General features: G+C 50.9%; 10 protein-coding genes across 10 annotated transcripts; 4 read left to right on the top strand and 6 right to left on the bottom strand.

Annotated features, from left to right (window-relative positions):
• The first annotated feature begins 512 nt into the window (after nucleotides 1-512).
• On the top strand, nucleotides 513-1,578 carry BDW47DRAFT_110865 (GFA family protein). Its single transcript, XM_024813816.1, has 3 exons — nucleotides 513-894; nucleotides 965-1,217; nucleotides 1,274-1,578. The coding sequence occupies exons 1-3, from the start codon at nucleotides 645-647 to the stop codon at nucleotides 1,383-1,385; spliced, it is 615 nt and encodes a 204-aa protein (XP_024669196.1). The 5' UTR covers nucleotides 513-644; the 3' UTR covers nucleotides 1,386-1,578.
• A 598-nt stretch (nucleotides 1,579-2,176) lies between these two features.
• BDW47DRAFT_133784 (acyl--CoA ligase) lies at nucleotides 2,177-4,420 on the top strand (the record flags this gene model as incomplete). The annotated part of the gene is made up of 4 exons (XM_024817929.1): nucleotides 2,177-3,315; nucleotides 3,378-3,666; nucleotides 3,732-3,835; nucleotides 3,906-4,420. Coding segments are annotated over 4 exons (1,767 nt in total), but the record flags the coding sequence as incomplete, so codon positions are not given.
• Nucleotides 4,421-4,907: 487 nt separating this feature from the next.
• Nucleotides 4,908-5,423, top strand: BDW47DRAFT_119749 (YjbQ family protein; the record flags this gene model as incomplete). Its single annotated transcript, XM_024815393.1, has 2 exons — nucleotides 4,908-5,183; nucleotides 5,265-5,423. The coding sequence occupies 2 exons, from the start codon at nucleotides 4,908-4,910 to the stop codon at nucleotides 5,421-5,423; spliced, it is 435 nt and encodes a 144-aa protein (XP_024669194.1).
• A 182-nt stretch (nucleotides 5,424-5,605) lies between these two features.
• Nucleotides 5,606-6,632, bottom strand: BDW47DRAFT_67851 (zinc-finger domain-containing protein). The gene is made up of 3 exons (XM_024819594.1): nucleotides 6,227-6,632; nucleotides 5,946-6,113; nucleotides 5,606-5,874 (listed from the first exon to the last, which is right to left on the bottom strand). The coding sequence occupies exons 1-3, from the start codon at nucleotides 6,560-6,562 to the stop codon at nucleotides 5,746-5,748; spliced, it is 633 nt and encodes a 210-aa protein (XP_024669193.1). The 5' UTR covers nucleotides 6,563-6,632; the 3' UTR covers nucleotides 5,606-5,745.
• A 278-nt stretch (nucleotides 6,633-6,910) lies between these two features.
• On the top strand, nucleotides 6,911-7,665 carry BDW47DRAFT_128380 (uncharacterized protein; the record flags this gene model as incomplete). The annotated part of the gene is made up of 3 exons (XM_024816843.1): nucleotides 6,911-6,937; nucleotides 6,999-7,385; nucleotides 7,453-7,665. The coding sequence occupies 3 exons, from the start codon at nucleotides 6,911-6,913 to the stop codon at nucleotides 7,663-7,665; spliced, it is 627 nt and encodes a 208-aa protein (XP_024669192.1).
• BDW47DRAFT_133780 (uncharacterized protein) lies at nucleotides 7,452-8,539 on the bottom strand (the record flags this gene model as incomplete). The annotated part of the gene is made up of 3 exons (XM_024817928.1): nucleotides 7,452-8,185; nucleotides 8,259-8,308; nucleotides 8,359-8,539. The coding sequence occupies 3 exons, from the start codon at nucleotides 8,537-8,539 to the stop codon at nucleotides 7,832-7,834; spliced, it is 585 nt and encodes a 194-aa protein (XP_024669191.1). The 3' UTR covers nucleotides 7,452-7,831.
• A 199-nt stretch (nucleotides 8,540-8,738) lies between these two features.
• Nucleotides 8,739-9,926, bottom strand: BDW47DRAFT_110859 (putative dephospho-CoA kinase). Its single transcript, XM_024813815.1, has one exon. It carries the CDS (start codon nucleotides 9,710-9,712, stop codon nucleotides 8,879-8,881), a length of 834 nt encoding a protein of 277 aa, XP_024669190.1. The 5' UTR covers nucleotides 9,713-9,926; the 3' UTR covers nucleotides 8,739-8,878.
• A 136-nt stretch (nucleotides 9,927-10,062) lies between these two features.
• BDW47DRAFT_110857 (DUF3431 domain-containing protein) lies at nucleotides 10,063-12,058 on the bottom strand. The gene is made up of 3 exons (XM_024813814.1): nucleotides 11,362-12,058; nucleotides 10,862-11,304; nucleotides 10,063-10,781 (listed from the first exon to the last, which is right to left on the bottom strand). The coding sequence occupies exons 1-3, from the start codon at nucleotides 11,751-11,753 to the stop codon at nucleotides 10,570-10,572; spliced, it is 1,047 nt and encodes a 348-aa protein (XP_024669189.1). The 5' UTR covers nucleotides 11,754-12,058; the 3' UTR covers nucleotides 10,063-10,569.
• Nucleotides 12,059-12,269: 211 nt separating this feature from the next.
• On the bottom strand, nucleotides 12,270-13,513 carry BDW47DRAFT_133778 (lipase family protein; the record flags this gene model as incomplete). Its single annotated transcript, XM_024817927.1, has 4 exons — nucleotides 13,269-13,513; nucleotides 13,053-13,218; nucleotides 12,662-13,001; nucleotides 12,270-12,569 (listed from the first exon to the last, which is right to left on the bottom strand). Exons 1-4 carry the CDS (start codon nucleotides 13,354-13,356, stop codon nucleotides 12,270-12,272), a joined length of 894 nt encoding a protein of 297 aa, XP_024669188.1. The 5' UTR covers nucleotides 13,357-13,513.
• A 1,203-nt stretch (nucleotides 13,514-14,716) lies between these two features.
• Nucleotides 14,717-16,028, bottom strand: BDW47DRAFT_110853 (cleavage and polyadenylation specificity factor subunit 5). Its single transcript, XM_024813813.1, has 4 exons — nucleotides 15,899-16,028; nucleotides 15,518-15,769; nucleotides 15,205-15,452; nucleotides 14,717-15,141 (listed from the first exon to the last, which is right to left on the bottom strand). The coding sequence occupies exons 1-4, from the start codon at nucleotides 15,937-15,939 to the stop codon at nucleotides 14,846-14,848; spliced, it is 837 nt and encodes a 278-aa protein (XP_024669187.1). The 5' UTR covers nucleotides 15,940-16,028; the 3' UTR covers nucleotides 14,717-14,845.
• Nucleotides 16,029-16,300: the final 272 nt, after the last annotated feature.

Raw genomic sequence — 16,300 nt, 5'->3', positions numbered from 1 at the left:
TGGTGGAGCCTGGTCGGGGGATCAGTCAATTGTCAGGTCTTTCAAACCTTCAAGATATTGGTTCTGGATTGGCAAGTTGATTGAGCGATTTTAGACCGAAAAATAGCTTTTCTACTCGGACACCGACCTTGCTAATCGGGGTTGCTAAAAAGTGACGTGAGATTAGATACTATATAACTTGGGGTTCCGGCAAGATACTAGCTGTGGCCAGGCGAGTCTATTCAGTCCACGGTACAGATACTCTTTCTCTTATTCCAAATTCCTCCATCCCAATGACCTACACAGGAATCTGGAGCTTGGAAATCTTCAACATTAAGCAATTTCCGAGGTCACACAATGGAAGGGCCACAGATGACGGATGACAGTGGCAATCATGCTTTCTTGACAAACCATGACATCATGGTCCTTGCCCAGTTCTCAGAACCAGTCACTGTCATACCTACAGCTGTACCGAATACTCGCGTAGACAAAGCAGAATGAATTCCAGACTATTAATTCAATTGAAGCCCAGACACACTCTATCTCCTCGCCAGTCATCCTGGTTACCACGTCTGAATACTATCTTCCTTTGTAGGCCTAACACACACACGACTGCCAAAGCTAAACATCCGATATCTCCCCCGACATCACGACAATCGCATAACATGGCAGACGATGTGCCAGACGGCGGAGATCCCCTGCCCAATCCCGGTATCGGTCCCGGGTCAGTCGAGAAATACCCTAAAGAACTAGCATGGCAGACCCGGCCTCCGTATCGCGTTGTCTCGCGCGACGAGTTTGGCGAAGTGAAGTGGAAAGGCGGATGCCACTGCGGCCGGGTCACCTACGAGGTGAACAGGGAGCAACCGTTGAAGGCCAAATATTGCCATTGCCGGGGATGTCAAGTGGTACATGGTATGTGACCCTCTCGAGACCCATCGAAGTAACATCGATGATATCTTGGCTCGCTAACCCTGTTCTCCAGGTGCACCCTTTCAGTGGGCGGCCATCTTCCCGAAATCCGACATCTCGTTCACCAAGGGGGCGGGTGGCCTCGCATTCTATGCCTCTGATCGCAAGACGACCGAGTACAAGCTTCCCACCAAAGTGTCGTGTGCGTACTGTCGGACCCCGATCATGGACGAGGGAAGGAACATGTGCCTTCTCTTCCCCGGGACGATCCACTTTGGCGACTCAAAAGAGGAACAAGAGGCATGGATGAAAGCGTTTGAAATAAGGTATGCGTGCAATTTCGGTTCTCTAGATGCGGATCTCTGTCTAACCGTACACACAGTTGCCATATATTTTATAGCCAGAGGTCTCTCAATATCCTTGACGGAAAGCAAAAGTGGTCGGGAATGGATGAGAATAGTGACCTTGTCGATGACTATGGGAAGAAGATATAATACTCTCACTGGAGTAGTTATGGGGGGCACGAAATGATATTTATAATGTAACAAAACTGTTGGGATTGAACTGATGGGCATAGTCCGACGGACCTGTTTATTATGTCGGCTTTAAATGTATTATGAAATAGAACACCAATGTTAAGGACAGGATGGGCAATGGGCAGAAGTACAAATCACAGAGCAAAGCTTTGTTCATAAAGACAGATCAAATTCTATAGAATGTAGTATTCTTTTTTGGATACTAGCATGTTCATTACTTTCTACTCGTCAATCCAGATCACAGTTCCATCGAGGACACAATTCACAATTGTGTAGTCCCACCCAAAGATTGACATACTTTAGGAACTGATTATACATCTTTTACCACTAAGATTTCAACTCATGTCCAAATGAATTAAAAACAGTTCAAAGTAGTAATCATTATACACTCAATGAAAAATAATGATACATCTACCAAGGTCCTGGTGTGCTGCATGGCTAGCTTGAAATGTTATTGTACATGTATACTTCACTGGTACTACTAGATTGGTTACATGTGAGTATCTATCACTATTTATGACCATGTCACCCTGGAATGATACTGTATATATCATGCTGTCATCTAATCATCGAGCTATCACTGATATGAGCTCTATAAATCTAGTTAGCCACAGTTGGTTTTGTCATTCCTGAATCACTTTAAGCCTGGCTTGATAATTTCTGAGTGATGAACAAAGAAGGACTCCTCTTTTTTCTGCTGGCATAAATATGATACCGTGGAACCTTCAGAGGAGAGAGACTATCCATCCTCACAGACTCTCGAGTCAGCACACCTACTCCAAAGTCCAATTTCTTCAATCAACAGCCTCTCCCATCGAAGTCTACTGGTAGACAACTTTGTTTCTTCACGCAAGATGCCTTACAAATCGGAGTGGACCATCGACATCCCAGATACACACCTGGCGTCTCTGATGTTCACTTCTCCCACTCAGCCCCTGTCAGACTCAGCGAGACTTCTAGTTGATACCGAGAAGCCAGACACTCACTTCTTCACCCCGGCCTCGTTTCGCCTCATGTGCCAGCGCCTTGCTCTCGGTCTGCAGCAACATGGGATCGAACCAGGCGATAGAGTTCTTTATGCCTCTGGAAACACTCTCCTCTATCCAGTCATCTTCGTGGGAATCATCATGGCCGGCGGTGTGTTTACAGGGGCCAACCCGACCTACGTCCCGCGCGAACTCGCATATCAAATCAAGGACTCCGAACCAACAATCTTTCTGTGCTCAAAGCAAATCCTCCCCAATGGTCTAAGAGCAGCCAGTATTGCAGGATTGGCCCCAAGCCAAATTTATGTCGTCGACGAACTCCCGAATGGGGAGATGCAAGAGGAAAATAGCTGCCGCTGGTGGGGCGAACTCCTCGCCCCAGAGGACACGGCACGTCACTTCGCATGGAATCCTCTTTCCGCTCCAGGAGAGGCTGCAAATACGCTTCTTGCCCTGAACTACTCCAGCGGCACGGCCGGTCTGCCCAAGGGAGTGGAGATAACACATCGAAACTATGTTGCCAACATCCTCCAGGGGATCCATAATTACAAGCTCGGTGAAGAGATGGCTGAGAGATGCATCATATACCTACCGATGTACCATTCGTTGTCGCAGAGACGAATAATCACGAGTCTTATTCAAAGATCTGAAGTGTTCATCATGCCGAAGTACGAGTTCAAGTCTCTTTTGGAGAACATCCAACGGTTCAGAATCACTATGCTGGTGATGGTTCCCCCTGTTGCTGTGTCTCTGGCTAAGAGCCCTATTGTCAAGAATTATGATCTAGGCAGTGTCAAAATAGCTGGATCAGGCGCAGCCCCGCTCACGAAGGAGATATGTGAGACGATCGAGGAAATGTTGAACAACCAAGTGGCTATCAAACAGGGCTGGGGAATGACAGAGTAAGTTCATGAGAGGCATATATATATTCTTTGATTCGTTTAATGACCGTTCCCATCTCTAGGTTGACTTGCTCCTTTCTTTTTTGGATTCCTGGAAAGTATTATCCACGATCATCAGTTGGAGAACCCCTAGCCAACTGCGAGGCCAAAATCATGAACGAGGATGGGACGGCCGAGCTGGGCGTAAACCAGCGGGGTGAACTGTGGGCACGGGGCCCTAATGTCATGCGCGGTTACTGGAAGAACCCCCAGGCTACGGCGGACACAGTCACCCCGGATGGATGGTTGAAGTCTGGTGATGTTGCCTATGTCGACGAAGAGGGTCGCTTTTTTATTGTGGACAGACTCAAGGTAAGATTTCCTATGGCCACTGACAGATTGCACTTTATGCTCAAGATGCTCATGGCTTCTCATAGGAATTGATCAAAGTAAAAGGTGTTCAAGTGGCACCTGCAGAATTGGAGGGTCTATTGCTGCATCATCCCGCTGTTGCTGATGCCGCAGTCACAGCACTTAAGATGTCAGTATTCCACTATCCATTGCGTTACCCATGACTATCTATTAGTACTGACGCATTATTCTATGCGTAGCGATAGCGGGGAGTATCCTCGAGCCTATGTCGTTTTGAAGGCAGGACAACACGCCACCGATAAAGAGATAATGGACTTCGTCAAGGAAAGGGTGGCTCCCGTCAAGCAGCTGACCGGCGGTGTCGTGTTTTTGGATGCGATCCCTAAGAACGCTTCAGGGAAGATCTTGAGGAATGTACTCAAGAAGATGGCTCAGAGAGAGGCTAAAACATTTTCGGTTGCATCTAAACTGTGATATGAGCGCGAGATGCGTACATGGGAATATCCAGATTGAAGTATGGGAGGACGACGGGAAATTGAATGGAAAGGCAGAAAAGTGAGTGGGCCAGAAGAGGCTATGAAGGAAGAACGGAAACATCAATGTAGCTGGTACATAGTTATGAAAATCTAATTTCCAACCCCGTCATGGTATGTAAATGCTTGTACAATGGCTAAGATAATATTGAGAAGATCAAGGAGGATGTTGTAACGGATAGAGGGCAGACTGGTGGGTTCAACGCAAGCTGGATGATATTGTATAATATCTTGAGATCATGATGTTTCCAGGCAATTCTTTACATTTCTGCCTTGATAGACTAAAGTATATATTTATGGTAGATCTAGAGGGCTACCCATTCATCAAGAGCCGAACATGGTGTATCGCAGGGCCGTCAAACCTAGCGTTCTATAAATGACGTCGATCGGTTTCCCCACCCCTCATTCTTTTCTCCTCACTCGTCCATAACTCCCATTTCTCCTGCAACACTCTTCGCGCCAAATAGCCATTACATGTATGTATATCCCCAGACTTTTTAGTAACTGGGTGTCTTTCAACGACATCAACGACATCTACTCCTCCTTTCCACATCCAACATTCTCTACACCAAACAAAAAAAAAACCACCCCAACCCCACCAACAGCGCCCATATCAAAACGCAATTGAATTACACTAACCAACCAAAACCCAGACCCAACACATCAATCCCATCCAGCGAACTTCCCAGAAAGCGAATAGTGCATATAATGTCGTGGTTCCAAAAAACTTTCACCCTCCCCCCGCACTCCCGCGGCTCCTACCTCGTCACCGACGAAGTCATCTCCCAACTCCCTGAGCTCCGCGACTACAAAGTCGGCCTGCTGAACCTGTTCGTGCAGCACACGAGCTGCGCGCTGTCACTGAACGAGAACTGGGACGATGACGTGCGCGCTGATATGACTGATGCGCTGGAGCGGGTTGCGCCTTATGATCGCAAGGGGAACCTTTATCGGCATAGTGCTGAGGGGGAGGACGATATGCCTGTATGTTTTGTTTTTCTTCTCCTTTTTGGTTCCATTTAGTGATTGTGGTGGGTGGAGGGATTGCTAATTGTTTGAAAATAGGCGCATATCAAGTCCTCTCTTATTGGTGCTAGTGTGTCTATCCCGATCTCGAATGGTCGTCTTGCGACGGGTACTTGGCAGGGGATTTGGTATCTTGAGTTCCGGGCTTCGCGGCACTCGCGCAAGGTGGTTGCTACGATCCAGGGAGAGAAAGCTTGACTCGCTGGGTCGGAGGGTGATACTGAGGGGACGAAGTCTATGATGTGATGATTGTATGAGATAGCCGGGGGCACTTGGTATGATGAAAGCGAGGGCTGCAGAGTTATATATCAGGCAATATAATGAGAAGAGTAGCAAAGGCGATCAACATATATTGTCGGTCGCAATCGCCGTCCATAAGGAGTTGGAATTACTGTCGTTGTAGGGCTAGGGAAGAACAAGTTTTACTCTAACTCATGGAACAGTACACTCTGTACAGGTAGTCGCCCTTGTCAGGCACATAATAGAACAAACAATCATCAACGCCAAGAAAACAACCAATTTACCGCTGCTCCAGGCCACCGTCGGTCACCCGCTGCTCCTCGTTCACCTCCGCAGCGTCGCCCACGGGCTCAAGGGGGTAGCTGGTGGCAGGGAGAGACTTGAGGTATGCGCGGTGCTTCTCCTGGGCCTGTAAAACATATAGGTTAGTAACCTAGCCTCTAAAACCACACGGTTATAAACCAAGGGGGGAGGACATACAAAGGGCACACCGCAGTAACCGCAGGTCGCAATCTCGGGCTTGTCGGTATTGATGTAGATTTGGGGATGGCCGAGGGGACCACCACCGCCATCGCATCTGACGACACGCTTCTTCGTCCAGCGGACGGGCTGTCTGTGGATGAGCTCAATGGCGGCGTAGGGTTGGGGCTAGTGGAAAACTCGTTAGCATGTGTATACACCAATTGACAGCTGGGACCGGTCCAATGCGCAGAGCACAGCATAATAAATTGATATAGAAAGAACAACGGCAAGAATCTCACCTGCAATCCCATGATGGTCTGCTCAAAACGCGGCCCCGTCATGGCCTGCTCCCGGGGCTGCTGGCTGGCCGCCCAGGTGTTGGCCCGGTTAGGAGCCTGCAGACTACGGATCCGCTCGCCGACCTCGGGGTCCTCCTGGAGAGTGCCCTCGAACGAAACAGCGTCAACAGGGGTCGCATCGGTGACGGACACATTCGGGACTCGCTTGGGCGGGTTCGGATCGTTGGCTTCGCGCAGACGAGGGGCAGTGGTCGTGTAGCTGGCCCGGGCGACAAAACGGGGGCTCCATGCGGCCTTGGAGAGAGCCGCCATGCGGCTTCGAGCGCAGGACATCATCTTCGGCGTGTGATCGCGAGTCGACGACTGGTGGGGAAACGGGGAGGATGCCGGGAGTGACGGAGGTGAGGTTGAATAATTAGTAGCAGTTGAAGGGCGAGGTTTACTTAGCGGCCGCTCGAGGGAAGTTGGCCAATCGGCCGGGCTCCTATGCTGGTTCTGCCACTTCCGAATCTGGTTCCGCCTTTGGTCGATGTTTTTTTCGTCCTCTCATGTTCGTTGCATTACCACGTTCACAAATCTTCGCGCTGGGCTTCTTTTGTTTTCTTTTGAGGGTCATATTCCTGTTGTAGGTTATTATCAACAATGGCGGGCGCATCTCCAGCTGGCTCTAAGCCAGAAAAAACAATGTCGTCGCGACTGCTCACTATGAAGGTATGTGCCTCATAAAATACGTTATCTACGCGCTTTTTACACAGTCTAACGAGCTATACAGTTCATGCAACGCGCTGCTGCCACAGCCGCTGCGAAGGAATCTTCTCAAAACCCCTCGAGCACTGATCCCAATACGCCCTCGCCCAAACGACAGAGAGTTGGCTACAACGACGCAACGCAGAGCCCCTCCGGTACACCTACATCTGATCTAGAAGCCATATCGGCTGCCCTAGCCGCCGAGGAAGAGAAGCGCCGGGAGGCGGTTGCAAAACAGGCTGCGGAGGCGGGCGAATCCGAGTGGGTGCTCGACTACGGCAATGACGCTTTCAATCAGTATCCATCGCAACCGCCTGTGGTTGTGGCCGATTCGTTGGACGTTGATAGTGAGGATATGGATTATGGAGGACGTCAATCGTACGGGAACTATAAGAAAAAGAACAAGAACTGGGTATGTCTTTTCTTTTCTCAATTGCTGTTGTAATGCGACACTCATGCTAACTGCTCCGGAAATGAAGAAGGCGAACAAAGACCCAGAGTCTGGAAGCGAGGAAGAGGACGACGAGGATATTGACGCCTTGATAGAAAGTGGCAAGAAAAAGGCGAATAAGAAAGACAAGGACAGGACCCACCAGCCGGTCAGGTTGTCTAAACTCACGTCGATATCCGGCGGGGGTCAAGTTCAAGGCGGGGGGATGAGCAAATCCCAGAAGAAGCGCAAGAGCAAGTAATCTCGACTTTGTCATCTACCAAATCAACAGCCGTGCGGAGGAGGATACTCAATACGCCATCCTCCATCAATGGCTACACGTCTGGGTCTTCGTGATGCCGGTCATGCCGATATACCCAAACGACAGGAGATGCGCAGTATCATCCTTGTCTTTACTGGCGAACGCTTCATCGCAAAACAGCGCGCTCGGTCCTATTTCGATCTTTTGAATCTCGCGCAGCGCGCTCCCGAACAAGGAACACGTTTCCCGCCTTGACCTGAATCTTCGCCCCGACAGACGACCCTTGGAACTTGTCTGCCGGTGCATCACTTGCTCCAAACGCAGGGATCCTGATCACACGTGATGCAAACATGCGACAACGTTCCTTGTCGCCAGATTTGAGACGGAGAAAACTGGGTTCGCGGTTGCGAGCAGGCTGATCAAGTAGTTCTTCCGCGAACGGAAACCTCAGCGTGGGCGGTTTGAGGATCCCTTTCGGATGAGAGCGAGGTGCATTATCCGGGAGATGGGAGGATTCTATCTACTGAGCGGATACCGAGTATTTAGTCTCGGCCACACCTTAGCTTCCAAGAACAGTTCCTACAACCACTGACCTTATTCTCGAGTATTCTGCGTATTTCACTTGCTTCTGTAAATCCAAGGTCTGTCGAACTTAGCTTCAATCCGTATAAGACTTGAGAGTGTATGACATACCTATACCCCTCCGAAGCGTCCTCCCCTGCCGCCGTTCTCTAAAGAAGCCGCCAGAGCTTACTTGTCGTGGGAGTGTAACACGGGCACCGTCTTCTCCCTGGAGCTTGAGACGCACTAGACTAGGGGGCTCGGTCTGTAAGTCGACCGATAAGCTGTCGCGGCACAAGCAGGGGAACGACATCAGCTATGGTTGTACTCTGGAGGTGTACAAGTGTTAAAAATGAGAGGAACTGGAAGAATTGAAGAGTTTGGGTCATGAACGAAGTTTAGATGAACGTTGACTGTGCGCGTTGCGGACTATGAGCAAATAATACCAGTAGCAGTAGGTAGGTAGTAAGTGAGGTGTTTTGCACGGTTTCAATCTATCAGCCAGATCAGACTGCACGAGATATTCTGTAGTAGATTCTAGTATACCGAGAGTGATTGGAATATTTTATACACAGATCTATCCATAAAACCTAACCCAGCTCATAACCCTACAAGAACAAGCACAAAAGTAAAACAGCAAAAAAGACATCAATCACAACTTCGCCTTCTCCTCCCCAATCTTCCTCTCCCACCCCCTCTGCACCGAATAATTCAGCGCCAAATTCCAAGCCGCAACACCCGCCCCCAAAGGCGGCGCCAGCAGCAAAGCCCAAGCCCACCACCTCGGACTCCTCCCACTGACCATCCCCATCGCACGACTCACCTCCCTCTCCAGATCGCCCCTATCCCCATCATTCCAGACGATGACCGCGCGCGCAGAGTCCGTGCCCCGAAACTCCGCCTGCCGCACCTTCCCCAGCACGTCGCCCTGGCTGCGCACCCTGTTCTCCGCATCCTCGGCAGACAGGTGCGGGTCGCGCGCGCGCAGCCGCGCCATTTGCACGGCCGGATCCTTCACGCCTACTACCATGACGGTCCCGCACATGACGTCCATGCCTGCTTCGAAGAGCAGCGGGACGTCGAGCACGACGGCCCATTGGCCGCGTAGGTAGTGGTAGACGAGGTCTTTGTAGATTTCTTTCCGCACGGCTGGGTGCACGATTTTGTTGAGGACGGCGCGGTCTCGTTTGCGCTCGTCGGTTGTGCCGAAGACGCGCCGGCCTAGGACGGGGCGGTTGAGTGGGCGGCCTGCGCTTGGGTCTGTGGTGGTGTTGTTGTTGTCGGCATCTGGGGGGAGGAGGAGGTCGGGGGTGCTGGGTCCAAAGTATTCGACTATGGCTTTGTAGCCTGGGGTACCTGGTTCGACGACCTTGCGGGCGAGGATGTCGGTGTCGATGATGGGGAGGGAGTAGGGGGGTGCGGAGAGGATGGAGGAGACGGTTGATTTTCCCGTGGCGATTGAGCCGGTGAGGCCGATGATGAGCATTTTGAATGTGCTTGTGTATGTGCTGTTCTTAGGGGAGTTGTTGTTGTATTGGGGGTTGGTTTGGCTGCAGCTGATGATATTGCCGCTCTGCTGTAGCTGTGGCCTGTGCGGTGGGATGCAAGGAACGTCACTAGCACTAGCACAGCGCGATTTACTATGGCTGTGTTTTTTTTTTTTGTGGAAATGCACGATGTGATATCGCAACCACCTTACTAGTGGAGTGGATTGAGTGGGAAAGATGATGATGGGGTTACAATGCGGGGAGATTGCATGATGCCGCAACCTCGGCCTACTTGTCACCGCCTACGTAGGCAAGCGGAAAGGGCGATGCTATGAGAAGACAGCACGAGCTATAGAGACATTCAATGATCATTTGTGTATAGATAAGCGCTGAAAGAAAAGAAGAAAAAAAAACGCCATTTAATATACAAGGAATGGGGTATTCAACTGTTTTGTCCTTCGCATATTCTTACAATTCATCGGGATGCTCTGAATCCCAGCCACCACGCACCCACCAGAGCTGTGAAATAGCAATGCTTCAAAAAATGAGTCCGGGATACTCTTGATTCGAGCCTTCAAAACACGCACATTGAACGTCAGGCGTGCTGAAATTGAGTGGCCTCAGTGCTGGTGGCGGAGGCGCATATAGCACCTGTTGTTCATCTGGCCAAATGGGATTGAATTCACCCGCGAGGGTAGACGCCATCAACGCTCAAAGCGACCACAAATTCCCGACAGGTATTGCGCTTGTGTAGAGACCAACAGACGAACCGCTCCACGAGGGGGTTAGCCCTTTGTCTCGGCCTGGATGATTAATGATATGTCGGCAGTGCAAATCTGACAAGCTATGTAGAAAATCACGCCTCTGGAAGACCACCTAAGCTGGGATCTTGGGGCTGACCATTCCATCCAATACGGGGCCAGCCCTTTGGTAGAGAAGAGTAGGGAGGCAGCGCATAGCGGTCGTCGCACTCGCCTTCATCGGGACAATGCAAGTAACAAAGGCCAAACACCTTGCAATAGCATTCCTCCGCTGTTGGGCAATAGATGGGTTCTTTGCCAAAGATCACTGCCAAGAAGTTAGCACGAGCTCACCAATCCGCAATGCCACCAACGGGGTCGCGTCAGTAGGGTAGGAAGTAAACATACTATGCCACGAGTATTCCATGATGCGCCCACTCAGCTCGTCCGGGAGCGTCGTTGTCGCCAGCCAATCCCGGAACCTAATGTAATCGCTCTTGGGTCGCTCGAGGATCTTCCATCGTGTAGCACCAAACTGCGCACAGCACGACACCCCTACTTCCTGCGGCACTGGCTCTCCGGGAAAGAGCTCCATAAATCCAGTTTTGAAGTACTCGCCGGCGTGGACGTCATTTCGATGGGTATCCGTAAGCGGGTGGATCTCGACGGGACAACCAAGCACCCAGGCGCAACGTAAATTCACATAGCCTTGTTTCTGAAGGTAGGGGACCTGGAACTTTTGGAGCATCGGGACGCCGTCGTAGTAGGGGTCGTCGTTGTGCCACTGGAAGCGCTGCGAATGGATGAAGAGGATCGACTCTGGGAGATTGTCGTAGTTATCGATGATATACCTATGGAACCGCACTTGTCAGATCATGTCGACGGTCACAAGGAACCGAATCTCTCACGTCAGGTAAACCATCGACTCTCTTCCCTTGTTCTGCTTCACCGTCAGTGGCGCGTTCTTGTCGTCGACCACGTAGAGATTTTTGTCCCAATCCGGAAAGTTCTCAAACAGCCAGGACACATCGTCACGTTTCATGCTCGCCACGACCATGGCGTTGTCGGCCTTTCGAGAGGGCGCCCGCTGCGACGGGGTTGCCATCCCTGACCGCGGGTCCCGGTAGGGGCCTCTCTGCGCTGAGCCATCGTGCGTAAGCACTGCTTGTTGTTGCCGGCGCTCCGAAGCGTTTGCGAAAAAGAGAAAGTAGATCGCGCAGACAAGAACGATCGTGAGGAAGATGGCCTTTTCTTGGTTGCGACGGCGGCGATTCGAAGGTCCGCTACGGCAGCAGAACATGGTGGCAGTGGATGTGGTGTTGCGGACTCTTTTATCGGGGGGTGAATCGGTATTTGACAGGTCTTTATGTATTAATGTTCGGCGTGTGTTAGGTGAACGCAAGTGAAACCATGTTTAGGCATCCGTTGGGGAAATGTGGCTGGATGGCCTGAAGCTTTGCAGGAGCGGAGAACAGTTTACTGCCAGCGTTTCGAAGGGGGGGGGGTATGTTCAGAAATCAATAGTGTGGAAACATCCAAAGTAAACACGAGAGTGAATTGGAGAGGAGACAATGACCGGCGTCAAGAGATAATGGGAAAGTGAGGAGATGGTTGGTTGCGTTGCGAGTAATTTTGTGTACGAGGCATTAACCAACAACCAGCTGGCCGCTTTTAGTTCCTACTGGGGGGAGCCCTGGAGGGAGTGGAGCCCGCGATCTGCACCCGCCACTTGCGCAACGTAACAGTAATGAGATTAATTCTCCTGCCAAGATCTACACTTTCATCTTCCATTACCTAACCTCCTAGTCTACATACATCAACAGGTGTCGATTTCTACAAAGTACCATGAATGCGCGGGAATACTCAGGTCTAACCCCGACCCAGCGTTTCCTTCATCCGAACCCACCCCGTCGATCACTTTGATATCGGACGAAGTAACCTTCATGTCGTTTTCTGTGGTGATCCAGTACTCCGGACTGAAATGTGTATACCCCAAGATATGACTCGGCAGTCGGGGGACAATATCGTTCGAATGCGTAACGCGGTAATTCGGTCCATGCGCCGTGATATACTCCGCCAGCTCGGTATTTCCCACCCGGGGGGAACCATAAGTGTACTACCAGTTTGATCAGCCGGTGGAACCGTGATTAAACAAGAGAAGATAGAGATGCATGATCAGCGAGCAAGGCCGACACGCTTCCGACTCACCAAGTCAATCTTATGTCCTGCATTCCGCAAAGCGACCGCCCCCAACGTCGCTAGGGCAGCGCCGTAGCTATGCCCGGTGAGCGTCACGGAGTAATCCGGGCGGGCCTTGAGGGCCAAATCAATCTCCTCTGTCAAGTTCTTCTCGACAGTCTGCCACGACTTCCAGAATCCGCGGTGCGCACTACAGCCGAGGCACAACTCATCATCCAGTTCTTCCAGGACGAGATCCAAGTTCGCGATCCAAGTGCTGAGGCTCCTGGTGCCGCGGAACGACAGCACCAAGCGCTTGTTAGTCGCGTCAGCAGCCAGAAACCCAGCGACGTCCCCGTATTCATATCTCCTGCAGCTCCTGATCAGCTATCACTTATCAATATTCCGAGAACTAACGCACCCGTGAAATTCAGTAAGGGTTTTGGTGTCGGCCTTTTCCACTGTTGGACAGTTGCCCTTCTGGCACCGCACTTTGGTCCCGGGGGACTCGAGGTTTTCGTCGCAGTACGCTGCGGCAGCATACTCTGCGAAGAGAGTAAATTCTTTCAAGCTCTCGAGAGACACGTCTGCGGCAGTCAGTCCTTGAGAGCACGAAATCGATATCACGCTTACGTACCCCGAGTATCTAGCTGAGCCGGTACTGCTGCGCTCAGCGCCGCACAAGCAACCAAGCACACACAAAGTATGCCACCTAGTCCGAACATGCCTAACGTAGAGACCGCAATACGAACAGAAATACTCAGAGAGAAAAAGGAAAGGGCGCGACGGGCACAAAAGACCAAGGGGTAAAACAAAGGACCCCTGCCAGGCTATTGAATAATACGTATCACACCAGGGCGCCTCGATCGGAGCGCAAGTGCCTTAATTGTTCGATCGGGCATAGAGATGCAGGGTATCTTGGAGACTGATATACCACAGAGCCCCCTTTTAAGGAACTCGACAGGGAGCCAATCCCCCGACCATTCTACATACCACCCATCCACCCCCTTGATAGGTAGCGTCCACACAGTAAATATCAGACGCTCTCAGCCATTCATGTCCGACGAATAGAAGCTCGAAACAACGAAACCAAAAGCCTCTCACGAGAACACAAATTGACTAGCTCGGTCAGGGTGTGGCTTGATTACATTCCCTCCGTGCTGACTCCATCGTCGAAGTGCCAAAATAGATCAGACCTATCCGGTTACCCACATAGACTACTCGATCATTGCATTCCCGGACGTCCCTGACAGTAAGATAACGGGGGGGCAATGAGTCTGGGCAAATAACAATCCAGCAATGGAACCTGATCATTGGAGAGGATCTCGTGCTGCCATTTGAGTGGATGGGGACTTATCAGGAATGCCCGTCCTGTAGGGGTCAAGATGTCATCTGCCAAGGGTCATGCTCGGTGCTGGGGCTGGACGATCGGAGTGATACTTACTATCGTCTAAGTCGACAGTCCAACCATCTTGTGTTGATGTCTCCGGGTTGTTGATACTATTGGTGTACCCTAATGGTTTTGTATCGGCATGGTGACAATGAGCGAGAAGAAATGCATAGGATACTACCTACTAATTACTCCGTACACAAGTAAAGAAATAAACATCCACAAGACGAGACACATACCGAAGACCCCAGTCACGCTCTAAAGCTCTCTACTTTGGTCAAAACAACTTAGTATGGCTCCGATAGCATGGAAACCAAGCAAGCGCATGGAAGACCGTTCGGACAGCCTCCCCAACATTTTGGTTTCAAATAGAGCTTGTGGAACGGCGAGAATAAGCAATTCTATGAACACTGAAACAAACGGGCATGACCTACTATTTTGCTCTTTCCTTTGCATTTCTATTTCGCAGCAGTATACTTGTTTATACAGGTCGACTGATCGATTGATATGGGCCTGCGATCTAGGGCGTGAAAGACGGGTGTGCTTAGCTGGATGGCACCCTGTTTTTACTTGGGAAATCCATTTGATAGCTTCGCTGGGCCTACCCTGCAACGTCCTACAGGGTCTCTACCCTCCCCATGAAGAAAATATTCAATACTCCCGTATAATTCGCTGGATTTCACGAAGATCACCATCCTCTAGAAGATACACCAAGATAGACAAGTCGCTCCTGGAAACGCCGGCCTAAGAAAAAAACAAACAAACAAACAAACAAGCACATTGAGAGAAGACAGATTTTCAAGCCGCCAGTCGCATGAGTAATCTCACTGCGCAGTCTGGTCTCCGGTCTCCTGCCCATCAGCGTTATAATCCGCCATGCCTTCATCCTGGCTATCGCTCTGTCCAGCAAGCACCTTGGTCTTCGGATGCTCGCTATCAGACAACGGCGTCCCAGGGGTCGCGGCAACGACGTTGTCGTTCTCGTCGACGAACTCGAAATTGTAGCGCGAGAGGAGATGCGGGATGGCGGAGAGCTGGGGTCCATAGCGGGCGGTGTTGTCGTATAGCTCGAACAACGGGACGGCGAGGAGTTTCATGTTCTTGGGGACGGAGAGGACCTCTGCGGAATTAATTAGACCCCACACATGAATGACATAGACGCAGAGTAGGAAAAGAGACATACTTTTCTTGGGCAACTGGATGAAATAAAGCTTCTTGCACTCCTTCGGCCGGGTAACGTGCCCAGGCAGAAACGGGTACATGAAGGTCTCGAAATTCGGCCGCCACCACTGCGCCAGGGTGTCACCGATCTCCCAATCCTCGTTGACGCCTTCGCCCGAGAACTGCGACCCAACGGGCGCGAGACGCTCATTCAGCCGCTTCTTGAAGCCGTCGATTTCCTCGTCCTCAAAGTTGAGGTAGTCACCGGGTCTATAAATCATTGCACCATTAGCATACATCCCATATGCTATAGGATTGTGTAAATCTGAACATACAGCTTGAAAAAGGCATTCGCGATCTGCAGCATCAGCACATGCGGGTGGTTGTGTTCGTGGCAGACCAGCACGCCCTCGCAGGTCCGTCTCATGCCGTGGGTGTCATAATGTTCTTCCAACCGCTTGAGTCGCGCCAGGACCGATGGGTCTTCCTCTGGTTGTGTTTCCTTGGTGCCGAATGTGTAGTTGGACAGAGGGTAGAGGCGGATCGTCTCTGGTTGTTGTGCGGAGAAGGTCTTCGGGGTGATGGGGCTACTCGAGTATCGCTTTAGTATGGCGCGAATGAGGAGATGTGATACGATAGCTCCACGGGAGGACAAGCTCCTCTTGTAGGCTTCTGTGCGGGAGGCTGGGGTCAGGTCATCCTCTGGGGTGACTTACGGGTGAGAGCTCTGCATCGCTGTTTCGGTGGCCGTTGACATCTCGGCAGTGCTTTGATATAATATGGTGGAATGACCGGTACTGTTGCAGGAGGGACAGGAAATAACTAGGTGAGTTGAGCCACAGTGGGCTTTGTTGTCACTGCGATGCGGCGGGTTGGAGATAGTACGGAGCGGAGCATGGACGGAGCTAGAGGTGTTGCTGCGCGGTCGCGAAAACATTCAGCCGCCCCGAGGTGTGTACAGCTCTATATAGGTAAGAAGTAGTACATACTTGCAGCGCACGACTTACGACATAATAAAAGGCCATCTGTCCAGTATTCTAGTAATGAAATTTGGTATTCTACTTCTACACGGTGTTTAAAGATCGAATCTACTTGAGCTCGTGGCACCATGATCCGAA

The sequence above is a fragment of the Aspergillus candidus genome (genome assembly GCF_002847045.1).
Source record: "Aspergillus candidus strain CBS 102.13 unplaced genomic scaffold BDW47scaffold_50, whole genome shotgun sequence".
In the NCBI taxonomy this organism is placed as follows: Eukaryota; Fungi; Ascomycota; class Eurotiomycetes; order Eurotiales; family Aspergillaceae; genus Aspergillus; species Aspergillus candidus.
This window is presented reverse-complemented; position numbering and strand designations above follow the sequence as displayed.